Raw genomic sequence first — 25,880 nt, 5'->3', positions numbered from 1 at the left:
CTTCCATTTTGAGTCATTTGGAAGTTTGAAAGAATTTGGGAGGTACATGTCATTGGTCCTTCATTGTTTTTCAGGGGGAGGAAAATTTTTTTAATTTTCAAAATTTTTTCAATGGCCTCAAAGGTGATACTAAGGATATAAGTAAAAGGTCACAGTGGACTTCTTAAATTTTCTCCTCCCCCAACTGGTACCTATAAGTTTTTTAGCTTGCTTTCAGAACATTTGTTTATATTGCCTCCGTTTGTGACCAGATGGAGAGCTCTACATATTTTTAAGGAAAAAAATCTTAGAATGCATATTCTTATATTTATATTGAAGTGAACATCAACCTATGGTGATTTTTGTGGTGTAGTGGATGGAGTTTTGGGCTTGTAGGTAGGAAGACCTGAGTTCAAATCCTACCTTAGACACTAACTAACTCTGACCTTGGAGAATACATTTACTTTCTTCCTGCGTCATTTTCCTTATTTGTAAAATGGAGGGATTGAATTTAATGGCTTCTTCATTCCCTTTTATTCTAAATTGATGGTCTTGTGATCAGTTTGATTTTTCATGGGGAAGAAAAATTCAGATTTCATTTTTGTAGAAGTTAAAATTGACACAATTCTTTAAAGTTGCTCTGGAGATTAATTCTCCAACTCCAAATTCTCATTGAGACATTTTCCATGTCCTCTTCTGAGATCCTCTTTAGAATTTCTCTTTATATTTGGCTAAGGCAATATTTGGGCTAAGATCTCATTAGAAACTAAATCAAGTAGAATGTTTTTTTTAAAAATATGCTTTTCATCTTTTGCTCATTGTTAACTTTTTTAGCTTATTTTTTGAAATTTGTATTTGATCAATTGGTAGTTGATGATGCAGGACTGAAGGTCAGGAGCCCCCATTTTATAGTTCTAGGAATCATGTGAACAGAGATCATAATTGAACCCATGGTAGGTGATGAAATTTCTGAGAAAGATAATAGAGAGAAAAGAGGAGGGACTAAATTAAAGCCTTGTGATACAGCCTTAGCAAAATTCCTCACCTGTGATTTGCATTTTTCTTTAAACAGAAAAGTGAAATGTTTCCTCATCTGTTCTCTTAATTCCAGGTTGTTTGTGGAAAATAATGAATTCAGATGCTTTTTAGTGTTTTTTTTTGGGGGGGGAGGGATTGGTGGAGGTGAGGGCATGGTATTGTAGTCATCATGTATAATAATAATAGCTAGCATTTATATAGGACTTTAAACAATTTTCAGGAATCTAATTTTTCCCTCAAAACACTCTGGGAAGTTCTTTAATTTGTAATTGTTAAGGTCCTATTGTTATCCCCACTTTACACATGAGGACACTGAGGCAGAAAGAGATTTAGTGACTTCCCAGAGACTAGTAAGTTTCTGAGGCAGGATTTGAGCTCATGTCTTCCTGAGTCCAGGTCCACCACTCTGTCTACTGTGCAATTTTGTGCCACCAGCTATGTGTTATTAGATTATGCTTACTTTGTTCTGCATTACTTTACATATTTTCCAATGGAATTACTCATATTCTTGATTGTAATAACCCTTTATTTCACGTCATATACCAGTTTGTTCAGTCATTGCTCTGTTGAAGAATACTTTGTTTCCAGGTTTTCTTAACACAAAAAATACTTCTATTTAGAGTGCTTTGGACCTTTCCCCTTCATTTTTAATGCTTAGTAGTAGGAGGAGGAGGAATTTCTAGGTCAAAAAGTATTAATAGTTAAGTTAAACACTTCTGACATTCCCCTTGCTTTTTTGGAACAGTTTGACCAGTTTTCATAGCTCAACCAACTCTTATAGTAGTTTGCCTATTTTTCCACTACCTCTTTAATCTGACTTTTTGTAGCTTTTGTCAGTTTTGCCTGATATTCTGGGTATGAGGTGAAGCCTTGGAATATTTTTGATTTGCATTTAAAAAAATTTTTGTTGTATTATTTATTTAATTGTTATTTATTGTTTTTTATATTATTGAAACATTTTTATGTGCTTGTTGAAAGTTTGCATTTTTTCCTATAAATTTCTTTTTCTCTCACTGACCATTTATCTTTGAGGTATAACTCTTACTCAATATATTGGTTTCAATTTTCTACATATCTGATATCAAGCTTTTATCAAAGATATTAGATGTGATGGCTTTTCCTTATGTGACAGTTTCTTTTTGTATTCTATCAGCATTGATTTTGTTTAAGACCTTTAAAATTTTATATGATTGAAATGACCTCCTTTTTTCTCTTTTATAACCACTTTCTTTTGTTGGGATTTTCCCCTTGTGGTTGTGAAAATTTCCCCATTTTTATGTTGTGACTTTTTATATTTAAATAATATTTGTAATTTATTGTGAAATATAGCATTACAGTGGTGTCAAACTCTAATTAAAACAGGGATTACTGATCTGTACATAAGGATCCCTATGGCCTACATATTGACTTAGTTTTAAAATATGTTATCTATGTTTTATTGTATATTTATTTTTTTTTTTAAATATTTTCCAATTACATTTAATCTGGTTAAGCCACATTGAGTAGTGTTGCTGGCTGCATATTATACCTCTTGTATAAGTCATATTGTAGTATATTTTGGTACATTTAGTGTTGATGTATATATTTTTTTCCTATTTGTTGAAATTTTTCTTACTTTAAAACTTAAATTTAATGTCTTTTTTTAGGTTTTGGAGGCATTATATCGTCTACAGTGGACATCAACAGATGGCCTTGGTGTTTTGATAATATCACCTACCAGAGAGTTGGCATATCAGACCTTTGAGGTGCTACGAAAAGTGGGCAAGAACCATGACTTTTCAGCTGGTCTCATCATTGGTGGAAAGGTCAGTCTTTTTATATACTTTATATACTCTGTAACCTTAAATGCTCACGTCCCTTATTTATTTCCCATGTATGTGAGGATAGGTTGATTATGTACTAATTAGAATTTCTGGGGGCATAGACAAAAAAGACCAGTAAAATGAGAATTAATGAGATTTTTGTAAATGTGCTTATAAGTCTTGGTCCTTATATATTTTTCACATATTGATCTTCTGACTAGTTAGCTTAGTTGTTTATAGTATGTGGTAATGAGGTCAAAGGCATGAATTTGATCTTCAGGCAGGCTAGTTAGCTTTACTATTTTCCATGGTTAGAGATGATAGCAGCCTTAGAAATGTGTGCCACTGGGAATGCTGGGAACCTGGTAAGAATGTAGATAGAGCGATGCAGATTCATTCCTATTTCTGAAAAATTATTCTAAACACATACTTCATTAAATACTGGGTCAGTATTGTTATCTTCATACATGAAGGGAAGTACAGTATTATTATAATACTCTCATTGCTATTCTAGTCCCTCTTTTCTTGAATATTTCAAGAGTCTGTTGGAAAATGCAAAAGGAAAATTTTTTTTTTTGGACAGTGTCACAAAGTTAATGTGTAAAACAAAAAAAGGCCAAGAAAGAGAATTTGTTTATTGCCCAAATCTAAGGAAGAGATTTGCAGGAATTGTTGCATTTTGGTTCTCTCCCCTAGTGCATGTTCACTTTGCTAGGTTTTTTGTGTGTGCTTGTTGTGAATTTATTTATGCTCTGTAATAACTAAGTGTTTGTTATAGTCTTTTTATTTTTCGTAGGTTGTGTATATGCAGAAGTATAAAGAGAGTCATTTAGAAACTTTTCTTTTTTGCTCCTCATCAAAATCACCCATCGAAAATGACTAATACTTTGGAATGGGGATAATTTTTAAGATTGGAAGCTCCAAATCTCCGTTTTATGAAAGTGTTTGCAAAAAGTTCACACAAGTATAGTGATAGTTAAGAGCTCCCTCAACAGTCACTGAGAGAGTGGTTTTAATTCATGTTTTTAGCCTCTTCCAGTAGGCACAACAGGAGGGCAAGACTTTGAATATCTGCTTGATCTTCTAAAATTTGTATCTAATTAAAACCACAGGTAGATCTTGTGTTCCCTAGGTCAGAGGCAACAAATTCAAGCTGTCTTCAAAACTCTGGAGTTCACTCTGGAGTACAATGCAGTGTGGCCTGAACCAGATTAAAAATGTAATTGGTAAATGTTTAGCAAAATAAATAAAAATACAAGACAACATAGATAACATTAATTTGTGGTTTTCTAAGTTAATATGCTGCCCATAGAGATCCATTTCTGTTTTAGTTTGATACCACTATTCTAGTATCCATTAAGAGGCTTAGTGCTTATTCAGATAAGGCATGTGAGAATACTGCAGAAATGGAATGGAATTTTTTTCCAATTAATAAGCATTTGTTTATTTCCCTCCCATTGCCATTGCAAAAAAACCTGAAACAAACCCCCCAAACCCCCCCAAATCAACAAACCCAACCAAACCAAAAACAAAACCGTTGTTATATAAATTTGCGTAGTCAAGCAGAACAAAATATTCCCACATGTATCATGTGTAATAATATGTCTCTGCATCTTGGGTCCATTACCTCTGTGTTCCCTGGAATCATGGTTAATTAGTGCATTGATCAGATTTCTTAGGTACTTTTTCTTGACAATGTAGTTGTTAAATAATTTGTCTTCCTGGTTCTGTTTATTTAATTCTGAAATACTACAGAAAGAGAAAAGAGAGGAGAAATTATGCATTTGTTTTTAGAGCATCCAGATTGTGATGATAAAATGCCATTTGTTAGCTACTTTTGTAACTGTGGAACACAAGGCACCTTTGATTGAATTGTATGTGTAACTTAAAGAAATAACTATTTTCAGGATCTGAAACATGAATCTGAGAGGATCAACCAAATAAATATACTTATTTGCACACCGGGGCGACTGCTTCAACACATGGATGAAACAACATATTTTCATGCAACCAATCTCCAAATGTTGGGTGAGTCTAAGGAACTAGATTCTGTGAATCTTTATAGCTTTGTAACTGTAGAAATGTTTATATTTGTTGAATTAAAATAAAACTTTAAAATGAGTTTCTAAATTATTGTTTTGTGAATGTGTACACAACTCGAGTCATTAAGACTTTCCATCTTGAACAGTATAGTTGGTTTTAGTTATATGAAATGAGCGCTAACTAAAATAATACAAGAAATTAAACAGATAATTAAAAAATTTCAAAAAGTCAAATTAGAAATTTTGTATTCCTTTTCTGCTTGAGTGATATCTTTAATTTTCTCCTTTTAGTACTTGATGAAGCTGACCGAATCCTAGACATGGGCTTTGCTGATACAATGAATGCTATTATAGAAAACCTTCCCAAAAAACGTCAGACTTTACTTTTCTCAGCCACACAGACTAAGTCTGTGAAGGACCTTGCACGTCTGAGCTTGAAGGACCCTGAATATGTTTGGGTCCATGAAAAGGCAAAATATAGGTAAGTAATTTCTATTAAGTCTATAATGTGATTGACTCAGGGACCATGCCTTTTTTTTCTCAGCTAGGTAATTTCATATTCTCTTAAGGTTGTTTTCTCAGGGTGTCGCTGTGGTTTAGTGGATACAAAGCTGGCCTTGGGGCCAGGGAGACCTGGGTTCAAGTTCTGCTTCTGACATATAACTGCCTATTACCCTGTCAATACTTTGAACAATTCTTTGGTTATAAGTTACAGAGAAGTGCCAACAATAGAATTTTCTTTACCTAGGAGTTCCCTGCATAGAGCCAGTCCCTATCTTCTCTTCCCTATTTTTGGAAAAACAGTTTTTCTGGTTTTATTTTTGTTATTTTTATTAGAGGGGCAAGGTCTAGTATAGTAATAAAAATTATTAAGATTTAGGGAAAACCATTGAATACAAAGCTGCATGAATGGTTATTTAAGTAGCATCTTTTCTCATAAAGCATCTTTGAATAGAGTTCTTGTTTTTCTCCATGTGAACATACAAGTGTATATATGAAGGGAGTAAAAACTTCACTCTCAAAATTAGAAATCTGGATTTGGGTTGTGTTTGTGCTCATGCTTTAGGTGAGTAGAAGTTCTGTTGATATGTGATAACAAGATAGTTGGATCATAGAGTCAGAGCTGGAATGCGTGAATGAATGAATAAAAAAATACTATTTATTAAATACATCCTATGTGTTAGGCACTAAGATACAATTGTTGTTTTGTAGATGAGGAAACTGAGGCCCATATAGGCTAAGTGACTTGGCCAAGGTCATACAGGAGCAGTTTTAATCCCTTTCTTTAGACTCCAACTTCAGCTTTCTTTATACTGCACCTTATTACCTCCTTATTAGGGCATCAGAAGACAGAGTAAATTTTTTTTTTTTGCTTTTTGGAGGGCAGTTGGGGTTAAGTAACTTGCCCAAGGTTACACAGCTAGGTTTTTTTTGTGTGGGTGTTAATTGTCTGAGGCTGGAACTGAACCAAACTTGGGTCCTCCTGAGGCTGGGGCTGGTACTTTACTCACTACGCCACCTAGCCACCCCAAGAGTAATTTTTTTAAAGGCAGATTTTTGATTCAAGGAAAAACTGAATAGTTGAACAGTCTAATAGTATCATCTATGAAACTAAATGTTTTCTATAGTTTTCTGTAGTGGTTGGGGAACCTTTTAGTTTCATTTTTTCTTGATCGAGAAATTGAACTTGGACGAATGCTTATTCTAGAATCATAGTCCTTTGGGCCAGTCACCATTTAGTACAGACTATACTTGTATTGTACTGTTTAAGGGAAAAGCAGGGCAACTAGGTGGCACAGTGGATAGAGTGCCAGGCTGTAAAGCCAAGCATGAGCAGCTTTCCAGAGGACTGCTGCTGTGAACAGCTTTCAAGATTACACAGTATAGTGAACTCTCTATTCAGTAACAAACTAAGGCAAAACATTCCCAGAAAATCAAAGCACAGCATTCATAATGTTATAGTATAACAACTTATCACTAAAATGACCATATAGTTTTCACCAAAGTGGTTGCATAGTTTTAAACAAAGTGCATTCATTTAGTCAATCACGGAATCTACCCCTAGGTCACATTGTCTTAATCTCTTCAATCAAAAAAGTCTTCTTTCCTCTTAATTGGAGATTAGTTTCCAGTCATCCTTAATTAGTAAATCCTGAACTCAATCATCAAAGTACGAAGGTCAAAAGTGCTCCACCCCTAGTAAATCATGATCTTCTCAGTTTGCATTAAATACCCAAGGAGAGGTCTTTTCATCTTGACTTGAGGCAGGCTCTCAGCTTCCATGGTTCCTCTTCCATGGTCCCAGCTCCTGCCCGAAACTATGTAACTGCCATCTGGCTTCAAAGGTAGACAGCTCTCAGTTCTTTGTCCAACTTCTTGTGCAGTTCCTGTTCTGTACTGAAGCTCACAGTGTCTGGTCCATCTTAAGTCCTTCAGTTTCTGTTCCTGGGAAGACAAAGCTTAAGAAAGCCACAATAACATTCATGCACATTGCTGGCATCCTCATCAATTGCCTTTCTGCCTGTAAAATCAACATAGACCCAACAACAAGGTCTGAGGAATTAGCAAAAATCATTAGTATAGTCCCAGGACCTCTGTCAGCAAGATCCTCTTCCAGGATTTCTGTAAACATACAACAAGAAAATCCTCTTTCAGGGCTTCTGAACCAGCAGCAAGGTCCCAGGGCTTTTGTAACAACAGCACCATCCTCTCTCAGGAGATATATCTGACATAGTAACATCAAAACAGACAGACAAAGTACTGACAGCACAGCCATGCCTCCTCCCAGTTCTCCTCTCATCTCTCTCCCTCTCTTTCTCTCTCTCTCTCTCTCTCTCTCTCTCTCTCTCTCCACCTCGCCCCCCTCTCTGTCTCTGTCTGTCTGTCTCTCTCTCTCTCTGTCTCTCAACAGCAGTAGCTGCTCTGCCTACATTATGCTTGCTTCCAGAAGTTCTGACCTCTCTGACCATGGCCTTTTCCTTATATATGGTATTACCTCCTCCCAGCCCCACCCCTGCCTGTTACATCAGTAAGTTCATCCCACTGTGGGATTTACAAATTCTGGGTCTTCAAAATACTTGATGCAATTATGAACTTGAAACTAAGTGCTAAGTACCTTTTAGCTTGCCAATACAAGAAGCAGGGAACATCTTCAAATTCCCATTACCATTACACAGGCCTGGCATCAGGAAGACTGCTCTTTGTGAGTTCAGATTTGATCTCAGACACTTAGTAGCTGTGTGATCCTGGACAAGTCACTTAACCCTGTTTGTCTCAGTTTCCTCATCTGTAAAATTAGTTGGAGAAGGAAATGTTAAACTACTCCAGTATCTTTTCTAAGAAAATCCCAGATGGGGTCATGAAGAGTTGAACATGACTGAAATGACTGAATACCCACAAAAAGGAAAAATAGGTTTAAAAAAAATTTTTTTTAGTTGCTTCCAAGTTAAAGTCTGAGGTTCTTTTGAGGATTTTTATTTTACTCTTTTATCAACTTTGAGTCTATAGCAATGAATTTTAGAGCAAAATATGATTCTTTTGGGTTAATTTCTGTGATCTTTTCTGTTGGTTTAACATTTATTGAATTTAGCCATGAATTTGCTAATAGTAATTAGCTCACATTTTTGTATAGTGCTTTAAAATTTTGTGTGGATGTTCTCATTCCCAGTCTTGTGGAGAAGGTAGTATAGACATTATTATTCCCATTTTACTAATAAGAAAACTGAGGGTCATAGTGGTTTACTGACTTGCCCAAGTTAACACAGCTAGTGAATGAAAGAGCCTGGCACTCAACTTTAATTTAAAGAAGTTGTTAAGTACCTTACTGTTCTAGATATTTGGGAATATGTGAAGGTTAAATGAGATATGGTCTCTGCCTTCATGGAGTTCCCATGGCATAGGAAGAAGTATAATATATAAATACTTCTCTGCAGTGTAAGATGCACAAAGTGGTATAAACCAAATGCTATATGTTGTCTGAGTGGAGAGGAATTCTTACTGATTTGATGGAAGGGAGAGACCAATAAAGACTTCATAGATATGGCCTTTATGTTGAGTCTGAAAAGATACATAGGATTTTAAGAGACAGAGCTTGAGGTAAAGTGCTTTCCATTTTTAGAGGAGCAATGTGAGTAGAGCATTGAAGTGTAATAGAATAATCCAGGTTGTACAGGGGATGTTGAGTAGTTTGCTTGGAATTTAGCCTATATGGAGGAGAGCCTGGAAAAGTATAGGTATAAGACAACTCAGAAGCCATTTAGTTCAGACCTTCTGTGAACAAAAATCTTTATAGCATCCCTATTGAGTGGTCGTTCAGCCTTTGTATGAAGTGTGATTCTCTCAGTGATGGGCGAATTAATACCTCTTGAGATAATCCATTCTACTTTTTGGATGTCTCCAATTTTTAGGAAGCTTTTCATTATGCTAAACCTAAATGTACCTATCTGTAACTTCTTACTCTTACCTTTAGTTCTGTCCTCTGTGGTGAACAGAGTGTGCTGTCTTTGAGATCCTTCCTAACGAACATCCAACATCCATGAATCTGATGATTCTAAGGCAAGATAATTGTTATCTCTTGTCTTTGCTAAATATCCTCACTGCCAGATTGTGGAGGGCCAGGCCAAGGAGCTAGAATTTTATTTGGTAGGTAGGAACCATTAAAAGCCTTTTAGCAGAAGAATCGCATCATTGACTTTTCTTATAGAAATCAAATCTGTCAATTCTGTGGGGAATTGATTGGAAAGGAGAGGACAATATTGAGGTAGGGGTATGTTTAGGAGATTACAGTCCAGGTGAGTGATAATTGTACTAGAGGAGTAGCATTGGGAATATAGAGAGAGATAATAGGAAAAGTATTGAGATAGGATTTGACAAGAGCTAAGAAATAGATGTGAGGGCAAGAAGAAGACAAAAATGAAAGAATATCAAAGTTTTGAATATGAGTGTTTGGGAAAAAGGTTGTACCCTTTGTACCAATGGGAAAAAATAAAAAGTAATCATGAGGATAAGCATTGCTGGAAACATAATAAAACAATAGATGATAAGCTTGATTTTGGAATTATTGGATTCTAGGTGCTATCTAGATAGAAATAGATCAGGGCTAGAGTTACAGATTTATGACTCATCCTGTATAGAGATGAGAGTTGAAGTTCTAAGAATAATTGAAATGATCATGGCAGAGAGTGTAGTAAATAATTGAAATGATCATGGCAGAGAGTGTAGTAAGAAGAGCAGGAAATCAAAGACAGAAGCTTGGGGAGCACCAGGTCTGATGACTTAATGTCAGCTCTTGTTTCAGCATACAGCTACCTGGTTTCTAGTGGAACACACAAAGCAGACCCTTTTGTGGTTCTATGAGGATCCAGCCTTGCATTCATTTATACAAGTTTTTCTTTGTTAGCTCTCACTTCACCACAATCTCTTTGTGATTTTGGATATACTTTAAGAGTCCTGTGATGGCATTATTATATTCGTGTTGTTAAGTGCACATCTTATTTCTTGTCACTTTCTTCTCTTTTGTCCTTGGAGTCAGCTCCAGCTTTCTCTGGAGGCCCAGGAATCTCAAGTAGGCTTCTATTTGTAACCTCCTGGCCCAAACTAAATTCATCATTTTATTGCTCATCATCTGAGTATCTACTCTGTATTGCCTTGTACATACTGTGTTTCCCCGATAATAAGACCTATCCTGAAAATAAGCCCTCCCCTTACTGTGTAAGATTCCTCTAAAATAAGCCCTCCCCCGAAAATAAGCCCTATTGAGATTGCTACTGTAGTGAAGGTGATACCCTGTGCTACACGCTACATTACGGTACTCTCTGTATGCACCGTCCCCTCCCCCCCAGGTGAAACGCACGTCGCGCTCCGAGCTGCATCCAATCAGAGCTTCAGCAGTGAGCATGTCATCCTGTTCTTTATTGAATTCATTATTGAATAAAGGTACATTTTTTTGTTCACATTTACCTGTTTATTAAAATTGCTGTCAATGTTCATTAAAATAAGCCCTCCCCTGAAAATAAGCCCTCTGGTGTTTTTCTGTCCAAAAAATTTAATAAGACAGTGTCTTATTATCGGGGAAACACGGTATTAAGTGAATGAGAGTCTGTGCTTGGTACAGCAGGCAGTAAAAAGATGAATAAATACTGTTTTTGCCTCTATGGAGATTACCAAGAGACAATTATAAGTGCTTTAAATTCAGTCATGCATTATTATAGTTAATTGTCTAGAATTAGGATACCATGGGTGGGATGGTAAGAAAAGAGATGATTTCCCCTTCCCTTCAGTAGATAGTTTGGGACAGACTAAATAAAGTATGTTTGGAAAAGGAGGTGTTATTTAGCTGGAGTAAAAGTTAACAGATTTAAGATTATCTTGAGGGTTGCACCATTTCCTCAGGAATATTAAAAGACCTAGGGGTGGCTAGGTGGCACAGTGAAGTCAGAAGGACCTGAGTTAAAATCTGGCCTCAGACACTTAACATAAAAAACTAGCCATGTGACCTTAGGCAAGTCACTTAACCCCAATTGCCTACCTTCCCCCCTCCAAAAAGCAAAAAACCAAACAAAAAACTCCCTAAAGGGAGCTCTCCATAATTCTAGATAAATCATTTTTGGAAGACAAAAATTTCCCAGGGTCAGAAAGTGTTGGTGGGGCATGTGATCTGCACCGTCAGAAGGAGTTCCCATGGGGCGGCTAGGTGGCATAGTGAGTAAAACGCTGGCCCTGGAGTCAGATGGACCTGAGTTTGGTTCTGGCCTCAGACACTTAACACCCACACAAAAAAACTAGCCATGTAACCTTGGGCAAGTTACTTAACCCCAATTGCCCTTGAAAAGACAAAAAAAAAAAAAAGAAAGGAGTTCCCATGACTGTCTTTGGCTTTTTTTTGTATCCTTAACACTTAGCCTGGTGCCTGACACATAGTAGGTGCTTAATGAATGTTTATTGATTGAGTACTGATAATCAGTGAGATCATAGATTCATTGCAGTATTGTGGATAATTGAATAAAATCAGAAAGATTGAAGAAACAAGAAATTAGAAGCATCAATGACTGTGACTTTGATAGTGAAACATCTAGAAGAAACTAGTTCAAGTATCAAATCCTCAATAATTATAGTAATTCACTCCAATTTTGATTCTGTTTACAGAGATACTCTATTATCATATTTACAAAAAAAGAATTCTACAGCTCCCACAATATTGCAGATGTAAAACAAATGTACAACAAAATGTACAACAAATTTGAAAACAAAACTTTGAGCATTTTAAAGTGAAGCTGTGCCAGCTGAAATAATTCCCCCAAACAGTGGGAATGATATTGTGAAGTATTTTACAAAATGACCTATCATATCCTTCCACCAAAGTAAGCTTCTTGGTGATAGGCTGTTTAATTTTTTCTTTACTTTCTAAGAGCTTAGTAAAATGCATGCAACATAATTGGATTTTAATAAATATTTGTTGAAATAATTAATGGCTGCATTAATATTGTTACCAGGTAATTGTATAGGTTCAGAAAATAGGATCCTCTTGAATATAAAAGATCCAAAAGGAGATCTTTCTGAAAGGGAAAAAAGAAGAGTTTATATACCAAAAAATAACACCCATTTTGAGAGGGTTCAGATTTCTTATAAGATATTAGATGAAATTATGACTTATAATCTGATCTTTATATAAAACATCTATTTGATTGCAATCATACCCTAGTTGTTGAAGTTGTTTGTGATTTTCTTCAATTTGGAATAAAGTTGATCTGAAAATGTTTGCATATACTTAACAGTACTTTGTATTATGGCTTGTTACCACTAATAATAGACATTTAAAAAAGTCATTTAACATCTGTAACTTCTAGCACTGTGGAAATTTTGCTGAAAGTGGTGGTACATTACTATAAGAATTTAAAGAACCACTGACTTGAGACTATGCCCTGAGCACCCCACAAAGTATCCTGGTCCTGAGTATTCTGTCTTGGAGGAACTCTTTCATTTGCTCCACATGGTTCTTCTATTTTAGTTTATATCTTATGATTTTTGGGTTCATATAGACCCTTAGAGATCCTAAGGAGTGCACCATTCCTTTTTCTTCTCCTGCCATTACTCTCATAGGTCCTTCTCCTACCCTTCAGTACACTGCTTGGTGCTGATTGGAAATGTTCTCAATGATCAGGCCTTTAAAGGCTTGAATTTAGAAATGAATAATTCACCTTAAGAATATCCATGTACTTCTTTTGCCTTTAGGTCCAACTTGACTTTTCTGTGTTGAACCCTGCGATTTGCAAATTGCTTCAGAAGAGGTTTGACGGGTGCTGGAGGCTGCAAGATAGATTTGGCTCATACTCTTCTTCTTTAGTAGATGATCAGAAAAATTTTTTTCAATTAATTAGTGAACAAACTTTCCCCCTTATTTGTAAGCAGAAACAAATCTAGAACAAGGTTACTGGGACTTTGCCTCATGTTACCAAAATTTAGTAAGTAATTTAGAGCATGCTGGCAGTATTGTAGGTATTATATCATTATCTTCAATAGAACCAGTGGTCCTTAACACCTATTTAAGCAGGAATAATTAGTTAAAATCCAAAGAACCCATTTCCCAGATTCTTTGGCTTATTCCCACCCTATTCCTTGCCCTGTTGGCAGCCTACTACGAAGCAGCTTCTTGGTGTCCTAGGGTCTTTGTCTTCTCCAACTCCAGGTGGTGCCCTGGACCTCATTGGTCCTTAATGTTTCAAGGTCTGAGGTCTCCCCCTACTTTCATTCCTTAACCTGTAACATATTTTGTAATGCTTTGTTAGGAGAGAGCCTTTGGAATTTTAAGGTCGGTTATCTTGATTTTTGTGTGTGGTCATTTGGGCTCCTTTACCTCTCTTTTCTCCTTGTTGCTTCCTCTTTGGCCATTTGAAAACCCATTTGTGTTTCTACCAGATGGTAGTTAAAGAGAGGAGAAAAGGGGAGACCCTAATCAGTCTTTCTTGCTACTTGTCTGTATATCTGCAGTGCTAACATATATGCTTAATAAATGTTGGAGGATTGATTGATTATTAGAAGTTCTCAAAAAGTTTTAGTTTGGAAGATGGTTGAAATGTGGAAGATTTTGGTATTATTGTTGTATTTTAATTGTTTGTATGATCCCTTGTCACCCTAATAATGGAGAGTTAGGTACTAGCAGTATTATACCTGAAGGTGAAATAAAATAATAGATGTGTAAAGTACTTCAGAAATGATACTGAAGGTCACATGGTGTTTCATTACTTATATGGCTTTCCAAGAAAGCTTTACCAGGCAGAAGCTTCTGTAGGACAGCCTACATAGTTGCTAGTTACAATAATGACTTTTAGTACACTATGATTTTAAATCTACTCACTCGCAGCAGCTTGAATAAATAGATGCTGTGGGGATTATGCTTAATGTTAATACTAAATTTTTTTTCTTTAAAGAATTTATTATGAACAACCTGGTTAACACAGCATGCAAAATTTGTATTTAAGAACCTTTTAAGGGAAGCATTGTAGATAGTCATTTTCTGTTCATTCTATGTTTATGAAGTAATTTAAGACTAATTTAGAGCCTTTTGAAGCTACTATGTACAGCAAAAAGCACATTGCAAAAAAATGCACCAGGAGGTTTCCTTTCATACTGTAATATGTACAAATAGTCCTATCAATGATTTCTTGAAAAACATAATAGTTTTGGGGTGAAAGGGTTTTGAGTATCACTTTGAATTGAGAACAGAGTTTGTTTTTTATCAAACCAATTTATTTGTATTTAAAATTTGGACTTTAAAGAATTTTTCCCCTTCCCTAAAAGAAAGAGGCATTCTGGGTATTTTCTGAACATATTATTGCTTAGGAAAAAACTAATCTTTAGAAACCAGGGGTGAGGAACAAAGAAATATTTCTTTTAGGATTTTATTTAAGATGCTAAAGAGCTATTGCAGTGGAATAAAGATTGTTCCTTAGGTCTAGATTTTTATGTTTATTCTATGAGAGCTGTTAATTGAATTTTTTCCCTTAATTCTGTCAGTACTCCAGCCACTTTGAACCAGAACTATATCATTTGTGAGCTGCACCAAAAAGTCAATGTGCTTTATTCCTTCCTGAGGAGCCATCTGAAAAAGAAGAGTATTGTGTTCTTTGCCAGTTGTAAAGAGGTACTCTTTCCCTTTTTTTCCCCTGTATAGTCAATCTTTGTTGTTTTCTTTCTATATTTGAAGAGCCAAAGCTGTTTCAACATTTCATTTAGGGGGTATAGTTGTGGGGATTTTTGTCTCAGCTTCCTCTTTATTAAACTAGTGGTGGTAATATCTTAGTGGGATTTGTCTTGTTTGAGGTCATATGATTAGTAAGTTTTATAGGAGGAACCCTTCAGGGTCTTCGGATTTGTCACTGTTCTTTGTAGTATACCATAATGTAAATAAAGTAATAAAAGTGAAAGCTTTTTAAGAAACTTAATTTCCACAAAATATTAGTTATAATTATTTGCTATCTGAGTCAGCCCTCCAAGTTTTTCTCCACCAACCTCAGTGCCCTACGGTTAATTTGAACTTAGTATATTTTGGCTAACTTAGCATTATGAAAAAACATGACCCTGGGGGAAGAGTTGTATACAAGCTTTATACCAATGCTCTTGTGAGTTTGAGTATTTAACAGTTACCTTTAAATTTTAAGTGAGTCATCCTAATCTAAAAGAAGGAATTAATTCTACTTTTGTTCCTACTATGTGACCTAGAGTGAGGCACTTTTATTCTAAGCAGCAGAGAGCATCTAGCTCTCTTCATAATGTCGCATACTTGTGCAATGGTGGGCAAAGAACTTGAAATTTCCAAGGAGAAAGGTCTGCTAATTCCATGTTGATATTTAGGGTTCCAGCAATGCTGCCTCATACAATTTTAACATATAGATACATTTAGATTTTTAGGACCTGTTTCAGTTTCCTATGGCTATTCCTATTTCCCATTTTCTAATTTTTAGGAGGTGGTCCCTGGAAAAGTCTTAAAGGTTTTCTTTGTTGGTTTTTACTATGCTTATATAGCTGGAACATTCAAAGGAAATGGGAAGAGGCCTTTTCTTTATTTCCATTGTTATTTTTGTACTGATTTCTATTTAAGTTAGTGAGTTTGAAGTTTCAGTGATTATGAAATTGATTATACTTAAGATTAGGTAGAGTTCTGAGCTCGTATTCCTCTTCCTCCTTTATAGTTGCTTTCCAGAAGTGCTAAGTTTGCTCTTTAATCCATTTATAGGTTCAGTATCTGTTCCGAGTCCTCTGCAGGCTACGACCAGGTATTTCTATCCTTGCTCTCCATGGCAAACAGCAGCAGATGAGAAGAATGGAAGTCTATAATGACTTCGTCCGCAAGAAATATGCAGTGCTCTTTGCTACTGACATTGCAGCAAGGGGGCTAGGTAGGTAGCCTTTCTTGGAAAGGGGTCTGTAATCATAGTAAATTACAGTTTTAATTGCTTACTTACAAAAAGCTAGCCAGAATTCAAATGAGTAGGGAACTGAACTGGAATGACTTTTCTGTCCTATGATTTTACAGGAAACATAACTTGGGTAAATAAGATCTGCGTCTTCTGTCGTTTTTTTTTTTTTTTTTTGCTTCTTTACATGTCTTTTACTTCTTCAGGTGCTGTGCAGTACTAGGTTGACTGTTAGATCTTAGTATTGATGTGATAATTTAGCTTAACTGAAAGGTCAGCAAACTACAGCAAACTCTGAAGGCCAAATCCAGCCCATAGTTTACCACCTCTTGGTTTAATTAACTTTCCTCATTGTATGAAGAAACTGAGATTGAAAGAGGTCAAATGACTTGTCTGAAGACATGTAATGAGTTTGTAGCAGAGTTCTTATTAGTTCAGAGTTCTCTTTGCTCTCCCACATTGCCTCTAAATACTAGCTTACATTTATATAATACCATATGGTTTACAGAGTCTTTATTTAACCTTTTTTAACAATGACTCTGGGTAGTTATGACAAGCATCTGTTATTGTATTATAATAGAGTACACAAGTGTACTCAGGGCTGTGCAACAAAAATTTTGCTAGTATCACTATTGAAGTATTTGATTCTGTTCATACTAAATGATTCTGTAACTGCTTTTTATAGTTGTTTTTTGTCCTCTCTTTTTGCTAGCTTTTCAGTTGTCAGTATTAGTGGGTTGCCTTCTAAGCCCTTCTAATCTCTTGTAGTTTAGAAACCAGATAAGAAGATAGGTATCTGTTAAGTGTCCAGTAAAAGAAAAGTTTTTGAGTTACATACTCTTCTTGCAATAAAACCTATGGACTCTATTGCATTAATTTTGTGACAACTATTTTTCCTTCTTAGAGGGCTATATTCTTTACTCAAATCTTTCCCTTATTCCAGATCCAGATTTAGATAGATGGTTAGTGCTGTTAATTAATCATTTTTCAATCATGTCTGACTCTTTGTGACTCTATTTGGGGTTTTCTTGGCAAAGATACTGGAGTGATTTGCCATTTTCTTCAGCTCATTTTACAGGTGAGGAAATTGAGGCAAATAAGGTTAAGTGACTTGCCCAGAGTCACACAGCTCGTAGGTGTCTGAGGCCAGATTTGAACTCAGGTCTTTCCAACTTCAGTCCTGGCACTTTATCCAATGTACCACCTAGCTGCCATAGTTAGAGCTAGACATCATTTAATAGAGATCATTTAATCACCAAATTTGAGAGTAGGTAAGTCCCTCTGCAGTCACTCAGCCCAACCTCTACATAGGATTTCCCTCTGTAAGAAACCTGCCTAGTGGTCATCTGCTCCAACCTCTTCATTTTGCAGATGTGGAAACCGAGGCCCAGAAAGATTGTGGCCTACCCTACTTACTTACTGTAAATTCACATGCTTGCATTTGAATTTAGGGTTCTCTTACTCAAAATACAGTGTATATTGTATATTATATATAAATATAATCATTATGTCTTGCTCTGTAGGGTGGTTGGGGTTGACTAAAGTTTGACCTGTATATTAGAATGTTTCTACAGTTCTGTCCCTGTAGTTTGAGGGAACTGATAAACTGGAATATGTTCAGAGAAGGTTATGGTGAGGTGCGGAGCTTGAAAATATGTCATTAGTGATGATTGAAAGGATCGAGTCTGTTAAGCTTGAAGAGAGGATTTAGACTGGAACTTGTTTACTGTCTTCAATGATTTAAAGGATTATTTATGTGTTTAGAGTTTTGACAAAGAAGAACTTTGTAATTGAGCTATTCAAAAGCATAACAGGACTCTCTTTGGGGGGAATTTCTTTGTCATTGAAAGCTAAGTTCTCCATAATTGGAGAAATTAGGCTAAGGTTTATTGCAGATGTTTTAGAGGGAATTCATACTTCATGAAGAGGGTAGAATTAAATAATCTCTAGAATCCCTTCCATCTAGTCTGATTCTCTGATCCTATTTTAATACTATCTTTTTGATAATTTTTAAAGAAAAAATGTGTATCCATGATTGTTTCTTTAGAGTATTCATTGCCACTTTCCCAGAAGATGTTGTACAACTTGTAAAAGTGTTCCACACGATTTACTACTTAGTTATGTACTGTCTCATTGTTTACTATTTCATATATTTTAATTTTGTCTCCTGAATTAAATGCTAAGTTTTCAGATCAGGGTACTTCAATAGTCTCTATAGCTTCTAGGATAGGACTGAGTGCCTGATCAATTAAAATACTTGTTTGATTTGCTTTTTGAATCTTAGGATGAAAACTGATTCTACATGAAAAATCAATTTCTGTCTCATTTCTAGGGTAACGAAGAATAGAACAGCTGAGTTCAGACTAATGAAGTGTAATTCCTTCTGATTTTTGGCCAGTGACCTCCTTTCTTTACTCTTTTACAGCAGTCTCATTTTTCTTAGTTAATGTTCATTTATTCAAAATTATGTTTTATTCTTTGGAATGGATTACAAGGTTTAGAGATAATTATGATTTATGTAAGGCCCTTCATTGTACACTATCTTCTAGTTAGTCCATCCCTGGGATAAGAATTGATCCAAAAGTTTTAAAGTGAAAATTCATAAGCTGTTGAAGGAAGCCTACTTTACATTGTCACAAGTAGATCTCCAGTAGCTCAGCAGCCAGAAATATGCTCTTTTACTTGTTAATCCTAGTTGCAGAAAGGTGAGGCAAAACCTGAGTGTAGATTGTTAACTGTTGGGACTATATGCAAATTCGAAGCTTATCTTATTGCTCATTGGGTGTCTCTAAGAAGTGGGTCACATCCTGTTCATTTTCATCATTAAATATAAGGGAATTTTATTATCTAGAGGAGGTCTTTATCCATCTTATGTCATGTAAAATTATCTTCTGTTCAAAGCACTGTTATTATTTAGGAATTGTTGATGATGTTAATTTTAGTTCACCTCGATGAAAGGGAGAACTGTAATTATCTACTAGTGTTTGGAATTAATTTTATTTTTAATCTTGTTCGCAGATGACGCCCGTCATTTGGATGATATGACTGAGAGCCCTCATCAGCAGTCACAGTATTAACTAAAAATAGTGTTGAGCGGCCAATTTTAAAAGAGATTTTTAAAAATTTGAAATTTATTCTTGTACAGATTTTCCAGCTGTGAATTGGGTACTTCAATTTGATTGTCCAGAGGATGCCAACACCTATATCCACAGAGCAGGCAGAACAGCCAGGTGGGTATTCATCTCAGTTCTTTTCTGCTGTTTATCAACTTAGAAAATAAAAGAAATGCTGTTAGTCACTCCCGCTTTCTGAATATCCCCAAAAGACTAGCCAAAAACCTGCAACCAAATTAAGTGGCGGAAACCAGATACTATACCAATACTCACTAGTTTGGCATTGTGTTGTACAAGTTGCTATTCTCCAAGTTCTCTCCTACCTCTAAATTCTATCATAGCTTAAAAGCTATTGGAAGTCATTATAGCTAAGGATTGGTTATCAGTTTTGTTTGGGGAGTAGGAAGTTATCAATGAAAGCAAAATAATTAAAGCATTTTAACTCATTCCTATCTCTAAACCTTTTATCAGAGAGCCTGATAAGTAGATATATGAGTATAAGTTTTTGTTTTCTCTTTTTAGCCTTTAATGGAAATAGTAGAGATGCTAGGAATTCTGTAACCTGTAGAATCAAGTTACAGATCCACCTTCCTTCCCTGTTCTCTCTCTTCCCTCTCCCTCTTCATCAGAATAGAAAGTTCTTCTAGCCCAGGGTCTATTGCTGAGGTTCATGGAGAACAACAATATTAAGTAATTTGGCTTAACTCAAGGAAATGCTGTTCTGATTTAGTGAAAGGTCTAAATGAAAAGTGTATTCACTTAAAAATATACTATATTGATATATGTGTAAACTAACAAAATGTAGTTTGATAGAAGTCTGTAGTGTTTCTGTTTTAATGAGTAGACATAAATGATTTGTAATGAGCAAACTAATTATAAGTGAATACTTATAAAGGATATTAGGGTGCTTTGAAAATGATACAATAGAATTTTATAGCTAAATATTTTTTTAAAAGATATTTTAAAGATTCCCTTGGTTGCCAAAACATCTTCCCCCTCCTATTTGTTTTCTTTATTTGCCTGCATTATTTGAATTTTGAATTTTCCTTGCTTTTGCTATGAAATAGTTTTGAAGGTATCTCCTATCCTACAGTTCTTGTTTTTATGGCTTAAATGTCTGTCATTTTTAAAAATTAGCATCTGAGTGTCTTTAGGTTTTTACTTCATGTATATGTTTTCAGTGGTTGGAGAAAACTTGAAATTTTTTTAGGATTAGATTGTATTCTTTTAAAACATTTGTTCCACTCCGTTTCATCTAGAAATGGGAATATTGGATATCCTTTGAATGGATTTCAAACTACTTTTATGTAATGTAGGTTCCTTAGGTCATGAATCCCCAATTTTGACTCTTTAGTTCTGGTTTCAGATGCCAAGTAGAATTTGTAATAAATGGAGTTTGCAAAATACCACTAAATTTCAGCTGAGCTCCTGTTGAAATAATTATAAATTCCAAATTACTGAAGTGTGAGCTAATTGGGCTTTACCGTCAAGGCAAATCCTGTAAAATGTTTTTCTGGCAGTATTTATTTGACAGTAATATCATTAACAAACCCTAGCAAGAGGTCATGAAACAGTGCTGTATCATCATTTGACTAAGTACCTTTTCTATAACATTGTTCCAGTGTTTTAAGGAGTCAGGTCTGTGAGATTACTTTGTCTAGTGTGTGTTGTGGGGAACCAGTTCTTAATAGTAGGTAGGGTATCCTTTTTTGTAAAGTGTTGATAGTGTAGCCTGCTGAGCAGCCTGATAGCCTTCCATGAACTTTTTCTAAAAGAGAATGCTTGCATATGGTTCAGTATAATTCTTGTCATTGGGTGAGTCTTAGGGGTGGTAAGATTAAAGATTTGTTACTGATTGGGAAAGACTTGTTAAGGCAAGAACTTAAACAGAATTAAAAGAAACAATATTAAATTATGAAGTTAAGCTATATATTAAACCATATTACTCTTGATTTTCCCCCCAGCATTAGTAATGTAGCATGAATCTTTTTACATAGTTGTAATCAAAGAATCTGGAAATTTCTGAGTATTAAGGGACCCTGAAATCTTCTAATCCAGTCTATATATGAGCAGTATTCACTTTATGCATATTATTTGCATATTATAATGTAATTTCCTCGTAGAATATATTCTCCCTTATCCTATACAATCAAGTCAATGTTTAAACAGTTGGAGCTTTTATTACACATTGTTATTTTACTCCCTAGAAAGGGTGAAACTCTTTTACAGTGTTATTAGCAATATGTACCCATTTTCCTATATTCTTACCACATTATGTTTTACAATTTTTATTTTATTTTTTTAAAGCAATTGGGGTTAAGTAACTTGCCCAAGGTTTCACGGCCATTTTTTTGTGTGTGGGTGTTAAGTATCTGAGTCCGGAACTGATCCCGGGTTCTTCCTAGACTCCCCTATTTCTCCTAGTTTTAATGTGTATCTTTAATGGTGGTTTAAGGTTGTTTAATTTGTTTATAATTGCTATTGAGACTGTACTTTTTTTGTCCTTATAAAATTCAAACATGAAGAAATATAGATAGTAAATTTTAGAGAAAGAGACCTTGGTTGGTTGTATCAGAGATGAAGAAAGCTTTCTATGTAGAAAAAACTAAGTGGGGTATTTTGGTATATAGAAGGTGATGGAATATCTTCTGGTCAATCAGTAGAATATGGTGAGGGAACATGGGTACATCTTTAGGTGTACAAAAATAATACCCAGGTTTTTTCTAATTTTTCTGGATGGCTAGAACTCTAAGATAGCAGATATGTGATTTTTACTTATATAACAGTGCCCCCCTGCAAAATTTTCTCATTTTTTTAAAAAAGCAATTGGGGTTAAGTAACTTGCCCAAGGTTACACAGCCAATTTGTGTGTGTGTGTGTGTGTGTGTGTGTGTGTGTGTGTGTGTGTGTGTGTGTGTGTGTGTGTGTTAAGCATCTGAGGCAGGAACCGATCCCAGGTCCTCCCGACTCCAGGGCCAGCACTCTTACTCACTGCACCACCTAACTGCCCCCTTTTCTCATTTTTTCAAAAGGGAAAATTAAAGATTTCCTTGAATAACATCTCCCCTTCTCTTTCTCTGTCTTGTGTTTAACTAACTCCTCTTACACTGGCAGTTTTTGAGTTCTCCTTACTAATTTCTTTTTCTAGTTTCCTCAGAGGACTCTAATGTCAAACTTTCATTGAACACGGACATAAAATTCAAAGTAATGCCTGTGTTTTTAGGCTATACCAAAAAATGGTAGCCATGATCTTTGTAGTGCCTCAGAGGTTAGGGAAAGGTAGAAAAGTGGAAAAAACCTGAATTCTAATCTTCCCTCCTTCATTTCCTCTGTGACATTGGGCAGGGGTATACAAGTGTTGAGGGAAGACTAGTACCTCTGATGTGAGGCTGCCGAATTCTTTTCGGGGCTGCTTTCCAACTTTGGTGTCTAGCCAGTTACCCAACTCTCACCTGTGGCTCCAAGAAGCTGTAGCATGCACAGGGCCACACCCTGGTAAACCATTTCAGCCAATGGGCTAAACAAGGTTGAAAGCAACTGATGGGCCTCAGACCTTTTAGTGAATTAGGGGGTTGTCTACCCCAAGCATGTGAAGACCTCCCCCAGCAGATTAGGCAGATGAAAACAGTTTGTTCCAATGATCAGCAAGGTAGCAGAAGTAGGTGCTGTGGAGTGTTTAGAGCTTGATTAGACATTGAAGACACTGAGGTCATCCACTGCTTCCTGAGCCATCACCATTTATCTTGACTTTTGTCTTGCCACTGGACTTTGATGAAGGGAGAGTGAGGGTGATGACTTTTAGCAACTCTGCCTCATGTAAATCCAATTTTATGTGTGAGTCAAAAGACATCACTCATACCATTTTACCATTTTTACTTACCTCCATGTCCTCTGGTGACAGGCAAATGATGAAGTAGCTGTTGCTGATACACTGGGAGCTATGTTTACAACACTACTCACAGGTGGCCCAGGCCATAGGATTGTCTTCTCACTGGCCTGAAGCAGCAGTGGGATTTAACAGCCTTCTGGATATTTGAGCAGCCTTCTTTTTTTTTTTTTTTAAAAGCAATTGGGATTAAGTAACTTGCTCAAGGTTACGTGGCCAGGTGTTTCTGGGTGGGTGCTAAGTGTCTGAGCCGGGATTCGATCTCCAGGTCATCCCGACACTGGAGCCTGTGCTCTTACTTGCTGTGCTACCTGGCTGCCCCGAGCAGCCTTCTTAAGGACTACACTGCTAATGTCTTGGTGTGAGGAAGGGGCTAGAAAAGTTGTAAAATCATCTGCTTCACCTAACCCTGGCCTGCTTACTGCAGTATATGAGCATCCCACCTAGGGTTGAAACACAAAAAACATGTACAAAAAGTTTTGCAAAGGTGATTTGACTCATCATTGGCATATGGAATGTGTAAATCCAGTAAACCTGAAAGATGAACAGCTTTTGTCATGAGAGAACTCAGTAGGTATTTAATCCAAATAGTAGCCCTGAGTGAAACAAGACTGACAAATGAAGGCCAGCTTACTGAAGTCAGACATTTTTCTCTTGAGTGGTCTTAGTGATGGGGAGTGCCATGAAGCTGGCATGGGTTTTACAATCAAAATAATGTAGTCAGCATACTTACAGGCCTCTCAAAAGGGGTGAAGGACAGGCTCATGACAATGCAGTTGCCTCTTGTAGGAAAGCATCACACCACCATCATCATCAATATGTATGCTCCCACCATGACAAACCTTGATGACGTCAAAGAAATTTTATGAAGATCTGGAGACTCATCATCAATGTGCCAAAAAATGACAAGGTTGTAATTCTGGATGACTTGAATGCCAGAGTAGTGTTAAGGGCCTCCCAAACTTGTCCTTTTGAGTTGCTGTATTTTCCAGAAATACTAGACAATCTGGAAAAGACTGTCAGACATGGCAGGGAATCCTTGGGAGAAGTGGAGTTGAAAAAAGCAATAGCAACAGCCACTTACTACTGAAGATTTGTATGTTTCATGACATCATCACCAACACTATTTTCCGTTTACCTAACAACAGTAAAATTTTGAGGATGCTCCCTTAAAGCAAACATTGGCATTTAATAGACTGTCATTATTAGGAGAGACAGGTAGAATGTGAGAGTAACGAAGGTGATATGTGGCACACAGCATTAGACCAGTCATAGATTTTTCCTCTCCAAGCTAACATTTGCATTCAACAAAAGTGGCAGCCCCCAAAGGAAGATGACTACCAGAAGACTGATTTGAACAGTAGTTCTAACACCTGGCAAAATTGATATATTTTGAAATGTTTATTAATAGCAAGTAAAACTCTAGTTTTAGCAAGCAAAAATAAAATAGCAAGCAAAAGTAAAAACTTTTGTGAGACTTGGGCTCATGTCCTGTGGCTTTCTTTCCACTTACCCTGAAAACAGCTTTCATGCTGAGGTTGGAATTATTTAAATATAAATACATTTTGAACAGAAAATATCAATGTATTTTTTAAAACATAGTTTCATTGCTCACAAACATTTATGTAATCTCACAACTTCTTTTCTGCTTTCTCTAAAAGCCAACTTATAGAAATGCACGAAGATTCATTATAGCAAATGTTTGTTTTTGTTGTATGAACATACTCCTGTGTTTGTATGAATTAAATGTCTTCTCTACAAAACTATGCTCACCACCGTAAAAAAAAAAGACTTAATGTTAACAGATTAGAATGTTTCTCTGTGTGTGAACAGTTTGTTGCTAACTTGGAGGGAAAGCTGAGCCAATACATGGTAGGCCACAGTGTAGCAGAAAAGGCGTGGGCAGCTTACAGAGTTTTGGTATACAAAATACATCAGGGCCAGAACATTTGCTAACATCAAGATTGGTTTGATGAAAATGATGGTAAAATTCAGAAGCTGCTAAACAAAAAACGAGAACTCCACACTTTTTGTTTACCAGCAGGATAGTTCATTCATTTCTAAGAAGGCAATGCTTAATGCCATCAAAAGTAAAGTGTTAGCAAAACTTAGAGAGATGCAGGATTCTTGGCTCAGTAAAAAGGCAGATGCTGACACTAACAATCCAGAGCAGTTTTATGATGCTCTGAAGGCTATTTGTGATCCAAAGACCTATGGTACACGCCTGCCATTTAGCATAAATGGAGCCACATTGATTAGTGATAAAGACATGATCCTGGAGAGACGGGCTGAACACTTCCATGATGTTCTCAACAGACTTGTCATCATCAATGCTGAAGCTTTTCACTGTTTACCTCAGGTTGAAGTTAATCACTCTCTAGCCAAACTTCGACTGAAGAAGTTTTGAATGTCATTAGGCTCCTCTCATGTGGCAAAGTGCCTGGTGCTAATTCTATTCCACCTGAGATTTATAAGGCAGGGGGTCCGCTGCTCCTATAAAAGCTGACTGAAATTTTCCAGATTATATGGCAGGACGGGTTTTTCCCCCAAGAGATCAAGGATAACTCCATTGTCCATCTATATAAAGGTAAAGAAATAGGTTGTCCTGT

At 36.1% G+C, this 25,880-nt stretch overlaps 1 protein-coding gene across 1 annotated transcript in view; it reads left to right on the top strand.

Annotated features, from left to right (window-relative positions):
* Positions 1 to 25,880, top strand: part of DDX10 (DEAD-box helicase 10) — a 369,841-nt gene that overhangs the window by 22,767 nt on the left and 321,194 nt on the right. The window contains exons 4-9 of the mRNA XM_069080286.1: positions 2,664 to 2,822; positions 4,727 to 4,847; positions 5,153 to 5,342; positions 14,873 to 14,999; positions 16,092 to 16,254; positions 19,418 to 19,502. Coding sequence (XP_068936387.1) covers positions 2,664 to 2,822; positions 4,727 to 4,847; positions 5,153 to 5,342; positions 14,873 to 14,999; positions 16,092 to 16,254; positions 19,418 to 19,502 — 845 coding nt within the window. The remainder of the gene's footprint in view (positions 1 to 2,663; positions 2,823 to 4,726; positions 4,848 to 5,152; positions 5,343 to 14,872; positions 15,000 to 16,091; positions 16,255 to 19,417; positions 19,503 to 25,880) is intronic.

Source organism: Petaurus breviceps, unplaced genomic scaffold (assembly GCF_028583685.1).
Source record: "Petaurus breviceps papuanus isolate PSGF00001 unplaced genomic scaffold, PetGlider_PUasm1.0 91133, whole genome shotgun sequence".
Lineage (NCBI taxonomy): Eukaryota > Metazoa > Chordata > Mammalia > Diprotodontia > Petauridae > Petaurus > Petaurus breviceps.
The sequence above is the reverse complement of the archived record's forward strand: the minus strand, read 5'-3'. Positions and strand labels throughout refer to the sequence as shown.